The sequence below is a fragment of the Panthera pardus genome, unplaced genomic scaffold (genome assembly GCF_024362965.1).
Source record: "Panthera pardus isolate Hobbes unplaced genomic scaffold, ASM2436296v1 HiC_scaffold_8, whole genome shotgun sequence".
Lineage (NCBI taxonomy): Eukaryota > Metazoa > Chordata > Mammalia > Carnivora > Felidae > Panthera > Panthera pardus.
The window spans coordinates 130,050,995-130,071,683 of NW_026527013.1; the positions used below are offsets into that span (position 1 = coordinate 130,050,995).

The 20,689-nt window shown below is 37.3% G+C and overlaps 1 protein-coding gene across 4 annotated transcripts in view; it reads right to left on the reverse strand.

The window, feature by feature from the left end:
• Positions 1–20,689, reverse strand: part of DOCK4 (dedicator of cytokinesis 4) — a 430,872-nt gene that overhangs the window by 67,933 nt on the left and 342,250 nt on the right. For all 4 annotated transcript variants that reach the window (XM_053897288.1, XM_053897289.1, XM_053897290.1 and 1 more), the window contains exons 27-30: positions 13,750–13,844; positions 4,589–4,664; positions 2,450–2,550; positions 896–954 (exon numbers count right to left, since the gene is read on the reverse strand). In XM_053897288.1, coding sequence (XP_053753263.1) covers positions 896–954; positions 2,450–2,550; positions 4,589–4,664; positions 13,750–13,844 — 331 coding nt within the window. The remainder of the gene's footprint in view (positions 1–895; positions 955–2,449; positions 2,551–4,588; positions 4,665–13,749; positions 13,845–20,689) is intronic.

Here is a 20,689-nt window from a genome sequence, read left to right on the forward strand (position 1 = left end):
TATGTATATATACAGATCCTGGTCAAAAATCATTCTGTCATATGAAGTAAAATGATAATGGTTCTATTTTCATTTACAGAAAACAAATCCTGCCATTTCCAAGTTGTGCTTGGATGAGCCCAAGAGAAAAAATACTTTTAGATCATTACATATTCAATTCAAATAAGCCCATCACTTTAATGAATTGCAAGGAGAAATTTACAGTGCAGTAATAGTAAATGAATACTATAAACTTGCACAATTAGCATACAAAATTAAATAAGTTGGATCTCTATAAAGAAACCATATGCCAATGAGATTGTAAAACAATTTATTTTCCAAATATTATTCTTTTCCATGCAACCAGGTCAGGGTCAACAATTTACTATAGTAATACGCTCTATCTGCTGTGTCATTAACAAAATGGAATCTAATAGTATCTTAGCAACTGCAGATGCTTTAAAATCCTTTGGCTATACTCTTTATGATATAGATCCATGCTGTCAAGTTTTTAAGAGTACTGGTGCACAAGCCAATGCTTCATCAAGTTAATTCTAAATTTGTTATGATTCATAGCCTCAATTCAGAGTTCTAGAAACTTTGAGTTGTTACAATCCCAAATTCTGAAAGATTAGCTCATTGCTAAAAATGTATTATTGGAGCATTGGTAGATTATAAAATTTATTGTTCATGAATAATGAAACACACAAAGGTAAGTTGATTTTTCAGACAGGTACCAATTTAAAAAATTAGTTATAACCATATTCAATTCCAAAATATCAATTACTTTCTATGATAACTATTGATATAGACACTTGGTTTCAAATGCTGTCATTGGTAAATTGTCCTTCATTTGCACACTTAAAAAGTACAATGATCAACTACAATGGAGGTGGCTTCTCTTTCCATTACTTACCTAGGTTTTGCCACATACTGAAAATTTCACAACCCATTGTGACGCGCATGTCACCATACCTGAAATAAAACAAAAAGCAAACCTGATACAAAGCCTCAGAACAAAAGGTATTTATGTCTCTTTAAGATATAAACTATCAATGTGAATTAAAAGACACTATGTTGGGGGGTGGCTGGCTGGCTCAGCTGGTGGAGCATGTGACTCTTGATCTCGGTGTTGTGAGTTCAAGCCCCATGTTGAGTATGGAGATTACTTAAAAAATAAAATCTTAAAAAAATAAAAATAAAAGACACAATGTTTTTTGTTTGTTTTAAAGTTTATTTATTTTGAGAGAAAGAAAGAGAGACAGGGTATTTGAGCAGGTGAGGGGCAGAGAGAGAGAATCCCAAGTAGGTTCCACACTGCCAGTACAGAGCCTCACACAGGGTTCAAACCCACAAAATGTGAGATCATGACCTGAGCCGAAGTTAAGAGTCAGACACTTAACTGACTGAGCCACCCAGGCGCCCCAAAGACACTATGTTTTTAAGTAAAGATGTTTAATGTAGGTGTCGTAATGCTTCTAATGTAAATTCTTGTATAAATCCTTTAATAAAAAAGATCTGTCCCTTAATTTATTTGATTCTTTTTTTAATTTTTATTTATTCCCCACTTTATCACTCTTTTAATAAATATGTAAGGTAAATGTCATTATTTTCAACAAACATTTTTCTTGATTTCACCTATATTTTTAGACATTTCTTTAACCTACACTTTTTTTTTTTTTTAATTTAAATCCAAGTTGGTTAACCTATTGTCTACTAATGATTTCAGGAACAGAATTTAGTGACTCATCACTTATATATAACACCCAGTGTTCATCCCAACAAGTGTCCTCCTTAACGCCCCTCTTTCACTTGCCCATAACCCCACCCCCCCAACACCCCACCAGCAACCCTCCGTTTATTCTCTGTATTTAAGAGTCTTTTATGGTCTGTCTCCCTCTCTGTTTTTATATTATTTTTGCTTCCCTTCCCTTATGTTCATCTGTTTTGTATCTTAAATTCCACACGAGTGAAATCATATGATATCTGTCTTTCTCTGACTGACTTCTTTCCCTTAGAACAATACACTGTAGTTCCATCCATGTTATTACAAATAGCAAGATCTAATTCTTCTTGATTGTGGAGTAAAATTCCATTATATATATATACCACACCTTCTTTACCCATTTATCAGTCGATGGAGATTTGGGCTCTTTCCATACTTTGGCTATTGTTGATAGCACTGCAATAAACATTGGGGTGCATGTGCCCCCTCAAATCAGCATTTTTGTATCCTTTGGATAAATACCTAGTATTTGCTTCTATAGTACACTGATTCCTGAAAGACTGAGGACAGTAAGTAAGTTCAAAATTTCCAGAAAAGACTGATTCTTGTCCTCTTGTTCATTGCCTCTCCATTGTTGTTTCCAGTTATGGACATGATTTAAGAATCACTTGAACCAAACACCCTTTTAAAGGCACAACATTTGATTTGCCTCATAATTGCACCCAGTGATACACTACTACTTACTTTTCTAACACCTTTTTCTTTTTGGAAGGTGTGAACATCTCTAACTGTAGACACAATTGGTTTATAAAAATGACTGCGAGGTAAAAGTAGGAATCCCAAATCTAGAACGAGAACAAAATATTTAAATACTATAGTGTTACAAAAGTATGTACAGGTTAAGCGACATTATATCTTTGCTTTGCTTCAACAGTGGTAAGGAATGTGGGCATAGTTGAAATCAGATTGACCCTGTGTTGATAATAGTTGAAGCTGGATATGGGTATATGGGGGTTCATTACACTACTCTACTTGTATATATGCTTGAAATTTGCTGGAACAAAGAAGTAAAGCAAATAAACACTATCTATACACTGTGCCAATGCCGTATCCTAGGTTTCATAAGCTCTCTGGTATATGTTAAATGGTAGGTGTTTCGTTTCTCTTATAATATGTCTGAGTATCTCCACGGAAGCTGCGGTATAAGTTGGGTTACTTTATTCCTGTAAGAATTCATTTTTGGAACTCCTTTTAATGGAGAATTAAAAAAAAAAAGGCGTACACTTCTCTGGATATGCTAACAACTTTAAATTCAGACAGTATATAAAAATTCCCTGCCCAGACAAATCTTTGTCTAAGTTTTCTTACATTAAAAACAGCATCAGAATGAGATCAGAATAAAATTCCCCAAAATAAACTTAACCCAAACACATGACATAATGAAAGGACACTACTTCTCCACTGACACCAAGTACAATTAGAAATAAGTAGGAGAAACACTATAAATATCTTTTATATATAAAGAGCTCTTACAAACAAAAAAGAATATGATAAAACTAAGCAAAATAATGAACAAAAGTCAGAACAGATGCTTCACAAAATATTAATTTAGTCGATAATTCCAGGTTGGCATACATGTAAGCAATCAAATATAACTGGTACAACCTTTAACTCAACAATTCCACTTACAGATGTTTATCCAAAAACAAAAAACAAAAAACAAAAAACAAAACTAGAGACATACACCAAGTTTGATTTTTTAAGAAGGTACATAGGGAAATTTATAAGAATAAAATAGCAGAAACAACTTGAGTATTAAAAAGGAGTGTTGTGGGCACCTGGGTGGCTCAGTTGGCTGACTGTCTGACCTTGGCTCAGGTCATGATCTCACAATTCGTGAGCTCAAGCCCTGCATCAGGCTCTGTGCTAACAGCTTGGAGCCTCGAACCTGCTTCAGACCCTGTGTCTCCCTCTCTCTCTGCCTCTCCCCCACTCATGTTCTGTCTCTGTCTCTGTCTCTGTCTCTCTCTCTCTCTCAAAAATAAACAAACATAAAAAAAAGTAGAGCTGTGATCATGATATTTTGATCTATTTATTATTGTATGATACGATATAAAGATATATTAGGCAACCTTTCAATTCCAAAGGTCTTTACTGCATTTGCGGTTTTTAAAACACCTTGTAATTATCCAAATGTGGACCTTTTCTTAAATGTTTAATATTAAAAATGTTAATTAGAAAGAATAAGAAATAAAGATGCCAAAAATATAAAATATCATTAAGAAGGGAAGCCAAAATAGCCACTGCCCATCTTGGTTTACCATTTATCATTTCCCATTTAAAAAATAATGTATCATGAATTGTTAGGCATAACAAATTATAGATGTATAGACAGTTCTGCCTTAAAGAATTTTACCTATCTTTCAATGTATTTTTTAATTCATTCTAAAAAAATGTGAAGATGGAGAAGTAAAGGAACTGAAGTGTTGACTTTGTAAACATTTTCTTCATATAAAGTCTATTTTAAAAAATGTCTTAAAAACGTATGTTCTAAGTCCCCTTTGTCACACATAAGGACCATACAGGAAAGACGAATGAAAATTTATAGTAACAACACGGAACGACCTCCTCTTAAGCACTGTGATTTCCAGTAGGTTGACAAGCAGGATAAAAGCCCTAACTTGTTGACAAATATAATGAAAACTCTTCGAATATTATTCATAATGAAAACTACAATGGCCCAAGATAAATTTAGGGTATAGGTGAGGTGGAATAAATTTATTTTCCTATTGTTAAGAGCAAGAAAATACATTAGATAATTTCCTCAAGTACAAGGTAATAGATTTCAGCTCAGGCAGGATAGTCATCCAGATTGATACTTACCTTATAATCAAAGTTTTCATTTAAGAAATTCTTACGAAGTGCATCAGACAGGTATAGAACTGTTGTAATAATAACACTAGTGATAAAAAAAAAAAAAAACATTTTAAGGTCAAAACTTTGCATTAGTGAAAATCATTTATTAGATAAGAAAAAAACAATTAAGATAAAAGAAACCCTATAGAAAGCGTGTGGAACAATATTATTTGAATACCATGTACCTTTTTTTTAATTTAATTTTTTTTAATGTTTATTTATTTTTTAGAGAGAGACAGCGAATGGCGGAGGGGCAGAAGGATAGGGAGTCACAGAATGTGAAGCAGGTTTCAGGCTCCGAGCTGTCAGCACAGAGCCCAATGCGGAGCTTGAACTCATGAACTGAGAGATCATGACCTGAGTCAAAGTCGGACCCTTAACCGGCAGAACCACCCAGGGGCCCCTTAATTTAATTTTTTAAAAAGTAATCTCTACGTCCAACATGGAACTTGAAATTATGACCTCAAGATCAAGAGTCCCCTGGTCTACTGACTGAGCCAGCCAGGCGCCCCCAATGTGGGACAATATTAGATAATTCATATTTGAAACAGAGAAAAGGGACACCAGGTAAAAAAAGAAAAAAAAATCAATCACTTAAGTTCTTTGTAAAATGATACAAAGATTTATGAATTCATACAACTCAGGCAGAAATACATTAATCTCCTGATGTTTTATGGTATTATTAATTTCTGAAGAAAGCAAAATGATTACTTCAAATATAATATTCCATGTTTGATGAACATGGGAGAAAGCCACACTTTAAAAAAATGCAGAAAAAGAAATGGAGCCTAAAGAAGACATAGATAAAATGAAAGAATATATTGAATATTTATTATAGGTCTTCTCTCTGTTTCCCCTGTTCCAGGTATTAGGGGGCATGCAAGAGCTCCTGAAAGCAGACTCCCTCTCTCTTGGTGACAGAATGCCACTGAAGAAACAATTACAGACTGTGAAATTGTCTATAACCCAGCACTACGCTGTATGAAACTGCCAGGGGCTGTTAGAGCAATTCAGAGAATGGGGCATCTCAGGGCTATAGAAAGTAGGGGAGGCCTGACAAGAAGTCACATGCAGCCACGTGTAGCTTGCTGGGGAGAGTAAAAGGGAAGGGTTTGGTGAGCATTCTTGGTTAACTCTAGACTTTTGCAATTTGTTCAAAACCTGCTCCTTTTTACAGCTATAGTAGTTGACATCCAAAACTAAATACATATCCAGTTGATTTCATATTACATACAGAATTATGCTGAAACGATATAGGCCACTCCCCAAAATACCATACACAAATGGTATATATACATGGTTGACATTCGGAAACCTCCTTGGCCTTTGCTGAGATGCATGCCTGATGGGAGTTTGTGATGTGATCGGACTCCAGTTCTCACCACAGGATTTGGAATCGAAGAGTAGAGCTGTATGACCCCAAATAAAATGAAACAACACCCCATCAACTTCACACCTTGATTATCCTATTGGTGAAACATAGATTAGAAGGATATTTACTAACCAGAAGAGTATTTGCAGTCTTTGAGGGACATAAAGGCTCATTACTGTTATGTGCTGGAAAACTCACTATTAGAGCCTTCTCCTGGGACAGGAGAGTATTAATGAGACTAAGGGGTTGGATGACTGAATGTGAAGCTCAGGGTAAAGAAAGGGAAAGAGCAGAAAACCACCATGCCTCGGGTACCTGCTCTACCATGAGCAAGCACTGTGGTACATGCATGTTCATTTCACATATGTCAATTACATCTTTCAACAAACCTTACTAGGAAAGTTAAGTATAAGCAAAGCCTATGAAATTGCAAAGTCCTATGGTGTCTTGAACCCCCAAAACAGCAGGGTATCATCAGTGAATTTCCTATTAAAGACAGAAATCACCTGAAAATAGCATAAAGTGGCAATTTTCAGTAGCCACTAGCAAAAGTAATGATGACAACTGAAGAAATCATTAAAATGTCCAAAGAAAGTAGTGTATCCAAAACTTATTTTATGAAACTAAAGCTTAATTATCAGAAAACGGAATGCTATTGAAGAGCTTTGGAAAATACTGAGACCTGAAAAAATAGAATGGGATCAAAATTTTAAACTGCAAAATAAAAACTAAAAAAGGTTAATTACACTTCCAGAGAATGCAACATTACTGATTTCATTAAATATTCAATTTCACATTTCAGTAACTTCTACTGTATTAAAAAAAAGTATAGGTTACTTTTAAAATCGTCACAAGAATTCCCAACTGCACAGAAATGCTGACAAATCACAACCAATTGGAGTTAAATAATTTACTCGTAGGCTAGTTGTTTAAAAAGCAAAATGTAAAAAGTGTTTTTTTCTTCAGTAAAATGTGGTTTGTGGATCTATTTAATATATTTGATATGCTATGAGTAAGATCTCCAAAAGTAAGACTCCTCTGGGCTAGAAAGACCTAAAATGAGTCTACTTCAAATGCCTTTCATTTATGCTTATAACATTCAGCCCAAGACACAGAGGCAGCTCTGAGAGCTTTTTATGGTAACTCAGCACTGAGTCAGTATCCTGGCACACAGGTCCCCAAGCCAGCTGAAGGCATTTATGCGTTATTGCTCCTTCATTACAGTTGATACCTGTGGTGTTTAGGGATCTTTCTTTACTTGTTCCAATTTATCCAAAATCATGTGGCTCCTTTGGTTTTATTCTTTTACTCATGACTCAGTTTCTGAATATTAAGGACATTTCAAATCTCAGCACTCCAATTCAATAGCCAAGAAAGGTTTGCAATCTGTTACTACAAATGGTCAAATTACTGATATCTGCCACAAAAACGCAGCCACAAGGATCATTTCTGACAGCTGTAATCTGTGGGCACAGCACAATAAAATTTACACATAAAAGAGGAAATAGTGCACAGGAAGTCAAAGTTATGGCTTCAAGATTTTCAGTTGCCACCTGATTCTAGCATTTAGAAAGTATTTTTTACGTAACGCTCTCTCCTTGCTATAGAAATCCCATTTCTCATAATTTGTCAGTTTGAAAACTACTCCAAGATGATAATGTGCTCAAGCAAAAGCCCACCTCCACAAATGATAGGTGGACTGGGAGAAGCCCCTTTGTGGATAAACTAGGTATCAACAACACTAATGTTTACACACAGAAAACCTCAGGAAATCTATTCATGGAGGACAGCTTCCCTACAATCTGGTGTGTTAATGGGGGCAGAAGGGATCAACACAAAGACACTTGGGGCAGATGAAAATCCTGGAAGGCCATGAAGGGGACTGATCCAAGCTAGTGATTCTCAAACTTCAGAGCGCATGATAATCACCTCAAGTATTCATAAGACTTCAGGGCCTTACCACCATCCATGGCCTGGTGAGTTCAAGGTGGGGCCCAGCCAGATGATTCTCATGCACCTGATTACCCTGTTTCATTTTGGGGACTGTGTTGCAGAGAGAAGACAAGACAGACGGGTTGGACTTGGAGAGCAGTGATGTTTAGGGAATTTGGCCTTGTTAACCACTGTTTCACCAAGGGTCTAGTCCACAATAAGTTCTATTGTAGCCTCACAACTATATTTAAACCTATGCTTTGTTATCCTTGGTTGCTGTAGTAGGTAATTCTAAAATGAGAAGCTTGTAAAACATCTTACACCCCTTTGAAAGATATTTTAAAGAACAGAAGCAAAGACACTCCAAGTGGAGGGCACAACATAAGCCAAAACAAGGAAGCAGGAAGCCAAGTGCTTTTGCTTTTAGTCAAGGAAGCATGCAGTGTGGGTGAGGAAGAATGGAACAAGGATTGAAAGGGAGGGATTTTAACAACTCCCTTGACCTTCTCCACTGAGCAGCAGTGGCAGAAAGTCACTCACATGTCAGCAGCCTCAGTTTTGGCCTGTTAGGCTCAGATCTTAAGGAAACCTTTCCTTTCATGTATTCATTCTTCCTGCCAGCTCCTCCCAACTCACCAGGATAGGGACCATGTGGGAAGTTCTTGTGTAAATATTTGCCATAACTATTTGAGTGTGGCACATTCATCTTACTAATAGATAGTTTTGGCAAAAATCAGTATCTTCTCTCTCCCCTGGACAGGAAAATTGTTTAAGGATTATAACTCTACAAGAAAAACACCACCAGTACGAACGAAAAGCAGTGGTAGTGGTGTTGGCGGGTACTTAACAGATCAGCTGCCCTACCATCCAACTTTTTCATCATCACTATCACATACCCTGTCTTCCCTCCTGTTACTATGCCAATGCTCCTAGCTAAGGTCAGGATTTCTTTGTGTGCATGAGATCAGAGCTTCTTTTGTTGAGAAAGTCTTACCACAAAAAGCACTGCCTACATGGCTGGTGTCATTTCCAGTGCAAGCTGACTGTGGAGAGGGAACAGGCAGTTCTCGATATCCCCACTTGCCTACCCAAGTTGTTCCTTCACTTATTCCTGTTTTCTTTAGTATCATCAGTATTTCTGTCTTTGCTGGGTCAGCCCTATCTATAAGCCAAAATACTATATAATTCCATGTTTTAAAAAGGGTCCTAGTCTCCTAATTCCTTCCAGATATAGTCCCATTTCTCTGCTCCCTTTCACAGCAAAACTTCTAGAGAGCGGCTTATATTTACTGTTTTCACTTTCTCAATTCCTACCTGTTCTTGAATTCACTCTGATAAAGCTTTCTCTATCAGTCCACTGCAACAGCACATGTCAAGGTCATCAATCTCTACACTGCACTGCCAAATCCCGGGTCAACTGCCAGTCTTCATCATCTTCAACCTCCCAGCAGCTCTTGGTATTCCGTCCTTCATGAAATACTTACTTCACAGGACACTGTAGTCTGCTGGTTCTCATTTTAAATCACAGGCTGCTCCTTTTCAGTCTCTTTTGCTGGATGCTTCTCCATACCCTGACCTTTAATAGCAGTATCCTCTACAGCTCTGTTCTAAGTACTCTTCCCCCTTTCAGTCTACACTCCTTTCTGGGTGCTCTCATTCAGTTCCATGGCTTCAAATACCATCCATATGCTGGTGACCCTCAAATGCACATCATCAGCCCTAACCCCTTCCCTCAGCTCCATATAAGCATGGGTAGCTTCCTCTTCTATGTTTCCACTTGGATACCTAAGAGCATCTCAAACTTGTTTAACGTAAGATTCTTCACCTCCCCCCCACCAAAGCTGTTCCTCTCAGTATTTCCCACCAAAGTGAATGGCACCACCATTCATCCTTTTGTTCAAGCCAAAATTCTAAAGGGCATCTTCCATTTTTTCTCTTCCACCCATATTCAGTCACCTGTAAGTTATGTCATCTCTATCTTCAAAATTGTTCTTGTTACTACCTTCACTGCTATCCACCTGTTCAAGCCATCAGCATCTCTTACCTGCACTGCTGTATTAAGCTACTAACTGGTTCTTCTCGGTTTCTTTCATGTTTCTCTACTCCCTAATATTTGGGCCCTGTCTTCATCTTCCCACCTCATCTTTACTGGTTCCTTCTCTCCTCATGTTTCAGCCATAGTAACAGTCCTTTGGTGCATTTAAATGTGCCACATTCATCCTGACCACAGGGCCTTTGTATATGCTCTTCCTGCTGGTAAGAACATTCTTCCTTTGCTGTCTACCTGTTAACTCCTGCTTTAGCTTTCAGCTCAAGTTTGACTTCCTAATGAAAGAGCTCTCCAATCCCAGTACAGAGCAAAGTTCCTTTCATAAACATCTTCAAATAACTGTGTTCTATTTTTATGGAATTTATTTTATACTGTAGGCAACAAAAAAGATTTGCTAAATGGATGGGTCAGGATATGAATGACCTCCCCTAAGAATCTTTGATTCCATAAATCACCTATTCACTACATAGATCTCATATGAAAGCTAAATTAGCTAATAGTAATAGTCAACTAAATAATTCAGGGTTTGATGAGAAAAAGCACAAAAGAAAATGTATCCTAGGTTTGAAGCCACCATGTACACAAAATAAATAAATTAAGGACCTGAAATTTCAACTCGTAGGCCAGAAGGTTTTACTTTCCTCAGCAGCAAGTCTGTTATAAGATTTATCTCTTTGAAAATGTATAAAACTGTGACTTTATTTTTGTACTGTATTTTGCAATGTGTATGGGAAGGGGGTGGAAAGAAGCTTGTCTCAAAGTGTCCTGTATTTTTGGTACTTAATTTTCATCTCCCTTATGTTCCTTCTTTCTCAAATTGAGCAGTTGTTCTCATCAGAAACATCTACCAAGAACTTAACAGTGGGCACAATACAGCTTTGCACACAAGCTAGAGAGTCACATGTCTTATCCTTGTGAAATTTAGCCTGGATGCAGTTACTGTGTTACCTAATATTAGACATTCAGGTGGAAATAAACCACACAAGACCATACTAATCACCAAGAGTCTGGTCATAGCTTTTGGTAGGACTTCACATAAAGCAGGGAAGCTACATGGTTTGGGACAATATAGTTTGTAGATGAAAGTTAAAGGCATTTAACTTACTTGAACACACAGGAAGAAAGGATCGGCACATAAAAGAATGCATATTTTGAATTCGAGGGTAGGGGAGTGTGACTTCTCGGCTAGTTACTATCAATTTGGCATGTATGAAGCACATAGTGGGTAGTAAAAGTGGGAGTTTGGGTCAAAATGCCTCTTTGAGGAGCCCTGATCAAACCACCTAAGGAAGGTAGCACCATGGAAGAAAGGTGGTCAACCTGAGAGATGTAGACCTAGCTCCTCCAACTTGCTTCTACACAGTTAGCAAAGTGATAACGTTTTCTTTCCAGTGTACGTTCTTTAACATATTTTAAATATCCTTAACATCTTTCAGAAATTTAGTTTTCTACCAATATTACGTGGCTAATACCTGTATGGATAAAGCAGGAAGAGTTGAAGGCTTATTTCTGGAACACATTGCACTCATAAGGCAAGGAAAATCTCATATGGCTTCATAATTTGAACGGGAAATGGCTAGGGTAGTTGAATGGAGAGAAGAGAGGGAAGCAGAATGGCAAAGAGCAGTGTCTGTTTCAACTCTGCAGGAGTTCTACCAGACCCTGGAGCCCTCTCTACAAATTAGATCGGACTTGCCATCACCAGTGGAAAAACAGTGCTCACTTCTTATCAGCACTGACTTGGGTGGCAAGGGCATGATGTCATCGCATTTAGCAAAGGCTGATGGCCTTTTCCTTGGATTTGCTTTTGGAGTATCTTCTGTTTAAATGTATTACACAGAGCTCATCTCAAAGTAACTGTGCTCCTGTTTGATTAGCACCAGATAAAAATATTGAACATTGTGTGTTTACTCAAAAGCAGAATCTATACTTCTAAGTCTGTTACCCATTTGTGTGACCATGAAGTCTTCATAAACGGAGTGTAGATTTTTAGGTGAAGTAGAGAGAGACAGTATTTACTTTAAAAAAGTCACATTGTGGTCACGATTTTCAGGAAGCTCAAGCAGAGCCTGTGTGCATAAGGAACAAAATGTCAAATTTATCTTTGGTTTGAATTTCTGCCACTAAATATTCTAATTCAAGGCAAAATATCCCTGTGCACACAGGGCAGACATGATGACCAAATGATGATGCTGCATGATGATGATGTCAGCAGCCTGGACCTCTTCCCAGATGGCTCCCTGGACTATTTCATAGCCCTCTGCATGTACCCAGCATGTAGATCTTTGGTAATAAGGCCAGATACATGACAAATAGTTCCCATTTAAATCTGTGGCTTCCGGACATCCAGACAAAAAGATATGTGATTCTACTCACAGATATCAAACTAAATATGCTAAATTCTAAAGAGAGCTATTTCAGGAATCTCAATTAGTCTTCAAAATGGAAAAGCTTCTTCTGTACTTATGTAAAATATAATATGCCATATTATACTATTTGTTACTTCACAAGTTTTTAACACATCATTTTAACACCTCCACATCTATAAATGTAGACTGCAGCAGAAGCCATATTAGGCACATCTTATCAAAATCAAACCCTATATTACTGTGGCTCTTACCACCATCATACCTGGCATCTGGGGAAGACATATGGTATCTCTGGCCTATGGCTAGACACCTGGAGAATTCAACTGTTATCCTGAATGTGAAGGTGTTCGGGGCTGGACAAGAGGAGGAAGGAGAAGCAGGCAAACGTAGACTTGAAAGAAAGAATGTTCAAGAAACAGGGTAAATGACAAGTGTGGAAGTAAAGATCAGCCAGTTTCCTGAAGAACTTCACCTTCATTCTGTATCCTGAGATGACAGAGACAGGAAGCATGACAGCAGATAAAGCCATGACACTGTATTCTCTGGGACAGCTCCTGCCATTCTGGCTGCCCTCTAATCTCTTTTCCTGGCTCCTATTCCTTCTAGTACTGACGTCAAATGTTTGATTTTTTCCCCCTGGATGTGCCTAATACAAGCCAATTTTATCAACTTCCAGAGATTCATCTTTATGTCAATATCTCCCCAAATGTCTTCTCTAGTTCTGAATTTTGCTGAGAGCATTATTTTCAGTAGTCTACCAGCCTTCTCAGTTGGCTGTATAAAAGAAACTTCAATCTTCATGTATCCAACTCAGGGGTCATATCTTATTCCCAGGGCTGAGTACATAGTAGACACTTAATGTATTCTGCTGAGTTAAAATGAATGAAGAAAGATTAGAAATGACTCAAGTGGCCAGCACTTGAGTTAAGTAAACAATGGTACATCTACTCAATAGAACATGATACAGCTATCAAAGAAAAAAGAAACATAAACAAATGAGGGGCTTTCTAAGTATTAATGTGGAAAGACTGCCAGGATTTTTTTAGGGGAAAAAGTAATGTGCCGTATTACGCACCTGCCAGGCAGAAAAGAACACTGGAAGGTCATGCAAGAAACAAATAAAAGTGTTTATTACAGGCTGGGGGTAAGGAATAAATATGGAAGGTGGGAGTGAGATTTTTCAGTGTATGCTCTTGTTATATTACTTGATTTTTGAACTATGTTCATTTATCACCTATTTAAAACGAATAGTAATACTTTTTAAAAAGTGAGACAAGTTAATTCAGAGTCAAAGGACAAGAATCCCTGGATTTGAAGCTTTCAAATTTGAGATCAGACTAAAAAAAAATTCATTTTGTGCCTCCTCTCCAATGAGCTGCAATTGTCATCAATTTAAGTGTCTTACTTGTTAGCCACCAAGCGCATAACAGTCCAGTCCTTTGGAAACATCTCTGGGCGTATCAATATTCGGAACACAGTAAATATCTGCAGCAGAAAATCCTTGGATAGGAAGGAAATAGACCATTTTACTGAGTTATTGTAACAGTCAACACACACACACACGCACACGCACACGCACACGCACACACACAGCACTGTTGTTACCATTTCCAAAGAAACTACAGAGAAGGGAGCCATGTTTTCATAGTTCACCAGGAGAAAGAATCATCGTCCTACCCATTCTCAACACCCAAGTGGTTTGCTACTCTTCCCAAATGTTCTCTTTTCTTTCTCATAAATGGTGGGAATGGCTTTTCATTCCTCTTCACAAGCTCTAAGCATTTAGAGTTTTATAAATAAAGGGGAAGACTGGCTTAGCAGGCAAATATGTTCTCTTCTTTTATTATAGTCTTAAACATCAGAACTTCTCATATCGAGAGAACTATCAACAATTCTTCCTTTTAAGTGTCAAAATTTAGAAAGTTACATTCATTAAAAAGAATTTTCAGCAAACACCCATGTTTCTTAGAGGGCATTCTGAAGATATAGTATTAATAGTATGCATGTAGGTTTACAGAATCTGAGCATGCTATGCGGAATACACTCAAATAAGGATGTGTGCTAGGCCGAGCCCAGTGGTGAGTGCTTAGTAGCTATGAGTGTCAAAGAATTCTTCACAGAGATGTCATGCCAGAGGGCAGTGGTATTTACTAAGATGTTAACCTTAAACCCATCACCTGGAAACACTCTTGACAGGAGGCTATTTCCAGACACAGAAATACCTCTTCTTAAAACATTACAAGTAATAGGGTGCCAAATGTTGCAGCATTTTATACTTAAAGGCAACTCTAGGAGATAACACACTACATGTAATGAGTGACATAAAGCGTGCCCAATCAGAAAGAAATTGGCTCAATCTAGTTTTTATTTAGACTTATTAACTAGAAAACAAAGATTTCTTGGTAACCTTAAGCAATGCTAGGAAAATACATCTCGCTGCCAATCTGATTGAAGTCAACAGTATGGTGATGCTTAAAACAAACAAACAAAAAAACAAACACAGGAGTTTTATATATGAAACCCAACAACACACTATGTTAAACGTGTAAGCTGCTTGAATATAAGATTACAGTTGTCATTCATATAATGAGGAGATAGCTAGAATCTGAAAATATAAGGAACATCTGGTGGCTGTGTGTATGTGTGTGTGGTTTTTTAACATACTCTAACAGCTTTGATCAAGCCCATAAATATTTTGACAAGGATTTATTTTAGCTTCTTTGGCATCAACACACATAGACTGATATGTAGTATGTACCATGTGGAAATGCGCCCAGTAGGTCACTTTTCTTTAAATGGCCAGATTTTTCTTATGTAGGAAGAGTTTCCCAAATGCATTCCATTGCAGGTCGGATCATTTGGGGAAACACTTCACATTCTAGCCCTCTCTTGAGAAAGTAGGTCATTAGCATACTACAACTGTGAGAAGCCCTTTTTGATGCATTTCTAAAACTTACTCCAAAAAGTTTTTCAATTTATTCTTTTGGGTGTCCCAGACATGAATATATTATCTTCCCTCCAAAAACGGATGTTTGCATTTACCTTTCAAAGAATTTGATCCTACTTCAGTTTCCTATCTTGTTGCACTTGCTTAGATAGAAAAAAAAATCATGAAGGTGGGAAGTCACATCTCACAGTCTACAATTACTTAGGAATGTTGAAATAATTTCTATAACATTGAAATTTCATCTTTTCTCCTCAAAACTTTTAGACAATTGGAAAATGGAGGTAGCACCCTTAGTGCTTGGGTGTCTGTAGGGGGGAAGGTAGGAGAGAGGGATTTCGGTTGCACAGAGAAAAAAGTGACTGAAAAAGTGGCTACAGGAGGCAGGGTATCTACCTCCTGGGCTGGCAACTTTGGTTGTTCTTCTTTCGCAGTGCTGGGGACGAAGGGAAAGTTATTCCAGATATAGGAGCTGGGGAGAGACAGCCTGTTTCTGTGCCATCTCATTTTCTGGTTCCCGGTTATCTCACAAAATAAAAAGTGTGGCAGCAGGTGACATTGTGTCAATGCTCATGTATTGACAGAAATCTTTACTTGCCCTGAGAGAACTTTTTGGCATCTCAAATAGCTCTCTATGGTATCCACGCAAGCTTCACCTACCTTCATAGAGCCAAAAACATTCATTGTGGAAATCTTACAATAAAAATACAAGAACATTACATTAACAATCAGAAAATCTAGATTTTAATCCTGGATCTGCAACAAACTAACTCAATGACGTTGGCAATTTATTTGATCTGCCTGGGAGTGAGTTCTCATCCTTGGAAAATGTGGGACCTTTAAGGTCCCTTGTGGTTAGGGGTGATTTAAAAAAGTTAATATGATCACTTATCTATTCATATAATAGACAAAAATGTTTCCTTATTTCTAAATTGTAGGCTAATGTTTCATCAGATGGTAACACAAATACCTTCCACTGTAGCACTTACATGTAATTTAGTTCAGTAAGTATTTATTGTCAACTGCCACGTAACAGGTATCATTTCAAACTCAGTCCCAGTACTAAAAGCACTAACATCTGAACGCTAGATTCTTTGACACCACCCTCCTGCCTGCTCTCCCCAAATACAGCGGTATTTCCCTAAATACTTTTCAGCTCTGATCATTTCACAGAATAAGTACTTTTGCATAGATATATGAAGTTATTTTGCACACATGACAATAACTAACAGATCTTTCCCATAATTTAAAAAAAGAACATTGGTACAATAATATTCCTGTTTGGATAGCAAGAAATAAGGGTTTCATATGCCACTGTTTGAAAATTGGTAGCCTGGGAGCAGTTTCTTTTTGTTTACTTCAAATAGCACAACATGGTAACTTAAATGCATTGCCCGTTTTATTCAAATCAAGGTTCAAATAAAAAAAAAGAAACAGGGAGGTGGTATGTTACAGAAGCACATTTTCTGCAGTGCAAGAGGTTTAAGAAAGGAAGTTCATATGAAAACCAAAATGATAAAAAGTTCCATTCTCAAAAGACAAGAAAGCAAGAGCAATTTTTTGTGATTTTCAAAATTATCACTAACATTTATTCATCCATAAATATTGGGTGCTTTCTAAAGCACCAGGCACTGTGTTAGATGCTGGGTTACACCTAGTGGGGTAAGATACATTCTGTTATTGATTCATGCAAGAGTAGTTCCGGAGGGCCTGCGATATGCCATACCACAATCAGCTGAATGTGACACCCGCCTTCATGGAGCTTACGGTTTGGTGGGAGGGATGAATGTGTATCTAAAAACCACACAGACAACACGTGTGCGCTATCAATGGGGGAAGTGTGAGGACCAAGTAGTCCAGGTAGAGGGAAGAGCACCAAGCTTGAAAGGCAAGAGACAACACAGGGCTGTCTGGACTGTAGTGGGGAGTGGCAAGAAATGGGGGTGAAAGATAAGAAGGGAAAAATCAAAAGCTGACAGACAGATGATAGATAGGGACCAATCAAAGATAAACAAATAGAAGAAAGATAAATAAAAGGTAAATAAATCTCATTCTTTCTTCATGGTAAGGAACATGGAAGTTTACCCTGAGGGCGATGAGAAGGCTCTTAGGGGTCTCATGCAGATGTGGGAGAAGAATTAAATGTATTTTATGCAGATGTGGGAGAAGATTAAATGTATTTTACATTCATTTTCTGACTGTGTCATACAAAAAATTGTTTTGTGTTTACACATAAGACTGTGGTATGTGAACAGCACAGGATAGAAATCAAGTTCACGAAACAGAATTAGTGAGAGACAGGAGACAGAACTCTGAGACCATGAAACGTGAATTAAGAACTCAAGAAAATAAAGCATCACCAGGTAGATAGACCAGCACACAGTCTCCTTGTGTCAAAAGCAATGAACAGGGACAGAGCCTTCTAGGAACACATTTCCTTTACTTATGATTTAAAGTAGAGTCGAATATTATTTTAAAAATTTGCCACAAATTTCAAATGTGTAACACCCTTGATATGGAGTTTGAATTCAAATAAAGGGTATTAATAATCATTATCACAGTGAAATTTATACCCTTAAAGTTGAATAAGCACATTATGTAAAAATAACTCCCAAGTGGTCTTCAGTCTTCAAGAGCTATAGAATTATTTTTCTATAATAAAGACTATAAGCTGAAATAATCATATGGAAAAAGATGGTTTGTGAGGTATGCAGACATTTACTGAGAGGGTTGTTTCAACGAACAAAGATATAATATTCCAGGCTCTGTGCTTAGGACACAAAGACATGGTGTCTATTCTCACAGAGCACAGTCATCAAGGAGTCAAGGAGACAACAATTACAAGGCAATGTTGGATGTTATCATGAAGAGGGGGTGGTGGGCACTGTATTCTGTGAATGCTTCATAAAGAAAGAGATTCCTAGGCTGGATTTTACAGAATGAGTCAAAATCAGGGAAGGGATTAATAGGGGTACAAATTAAGTAATGCAAATGAGTAGTGGTGGAATAGGCATTTCAGGTAGATTAAAAAAAAAAAAAAAAGAAAAGAAAAGAAAAAGAAAAAGATTCGGAGGAATTAAACCCAAGTAATTTTAAGTGGCTAGAGTGAGATGTGTTTGGAAGAGAGTAGAGGGTAGAGGATACTGAGAATGTAAGGTAGACCGAAGACAGGGATGATGTTGGCAAAGACTGGGTCTTGTCCCACAGGGAATGTGAAGTCCTCAGGGCTTTAAAGTTGGACTGTGATGTGATCAGATATAATTTTGGAAAGCTAGTGGGCCAGTATATGAGAGACAATGAAAGGTTTTAATAGTGCTGTACTTAACTTCCAGAACATGTATAATATCACATTTAAGCAGGATCCCCACAGTTCTATTTGAAAAGTCATAATCAACAAAGAACAGGAAACTCACTGCTCTCTATGTACCAGAAATACCATGGATATGGACAAAACTTTAGCCCTCAGTAGAAGGTGGGTGTATAATAAAACGTTACTGACTACAGAAGGAGGAAAAAAAAAACCCTAATCACTTCCTTGTCTTGCTTTTGTTCATTTCTAAAATAATGCCATTCTACAAAAGGAAAGAACTAAATAATGCAGAGTACCAGTCCTTGGGTCCTTGGTCCTACACAGTTCTCTTGACATTGTTACTTACACCACTCACACATAGCACCCGAGGACCAAGGAGAAGAAATGGCATACTGTTCAAAATGTCAGAAGCTACCCCAAGAATCACCCTGGAGAGGTCCTGATTCTTCAAGCAAGAATGGAGTAAAAACACCAATAGTCTTAGTAAATACGAGAACTACATACTTTCAAATTTGTTTTCATTTAGAGAACCACTGTGAAATGCTAGGCCAAATCTTTCTTTGAATTGATAAGAGTAAAGAAAAAAAAGCAGTGATGCTAGGGATAAAGAACAACAAAAATGTTAACCTGAATGTTTCAACATCTAATCTGTCAGTATTAATGAAGATTTAAAGTGCACATATCGCAGTTCTACTTCAGGAATTTATTCTGCAGCAATAAGGCCACAAGCACAGAGAGATGTGTTATCATGATGTTCACCACTATACCCTTTCCATTGGCAAAAATCAGAAACATCCTGAACACCCAACAAAAGGGGAATGATTACATTATTTAGCATCCATACAATGAGATTCAGAAGAATAAAAGATGTAACAAGCTCTATAATGTTCAGGACATATTACTATGTGGAAAAGTGCAACTACTATGAATGCTATATTCCATTAAAAATACGTGTGTATATACCATAAAAAATAATCTATGAGGATACAACCTTATGTGTTAACAATAGCTCCCTCTGGGGATCAGAAAACATGTATGTGGAAGGGAGACAGACATATACTTTGATCACTTTTAACTAGTAGGTTAAATGGGATTCTTCCTGTCTAATCCCAATAGCAGTTATAATTTTCCATTGACTATCACTTTACTAAGCTCTGCCCTCCCTTATGTATTATATATTCCATTTCTAATCTAAAGGTAGATACAAAACCCTCAAATAACTCTTTCCATTAACTTGGCCTTTCATCTCCATGACTGGAATTGCCTTATTACTTTTAAAGAGTGGACAAATGAAATTTTATGCAATTTAATAGTGAAGATTTTGGTTTCTAACAAATGTCATTCGAGTTTAGGGAAAAGGTGAGTTGAGCTGCGTGAACAAGAGCTCACATGTTAATAGAATTCCAGGCCCTCTCAGTTACTTCCTTGGTGGGGGTGGGGCAGGGGGAGGAGTTTGGGGGTTGGTTGGCAGGGAGTAAAATGAGGCACTGTAGGAAAAGTCTTTAGCGCTGCATCTGGCCCATAGCAGTGGGGGTGGTGGTGAGGAGGTAATATCAGCCATCATCACTGTTGTTTATATACATCCCACTCAATTATAACTTAATGATTTAGATGCTGTTAATAACATGAAAGCATTAAGACTAGCAAAGACTGTTTTGCTCGTCTTGATATCCCTAATGTCTAGCCACTGTGCTCAATATATGTTTGTTGAATCAAGTAACTGTCATTTGTAATAAAATAGTAATAGTGCCAACCTCAGGGGGTTCTTCTGAGGATTCAGGGAGTTAATATTAATCAACCTTTTAGAACAGTACCTTGCATGTACTAAGATTTACAATTATATAAATGTTTACCGTTTGAGGTTCTCAGCTCTTTACCACAATAGCCAAAGCTCAAAGTGGTCTAAAATGTTGGTGATAATCCATTTGGCAGCAAAACCTGACCTGAACTATTCAGTCTTTATTTAACCTCACCTGGAGTGAATATTTTTTAACTGCACAAATATTAAGATTTTTGATTAGAGTGGCTATGCCCATATATAGTATGTGCACCATATAGATTACCTTTCTGAAATGTCAAAAGATTCTAATT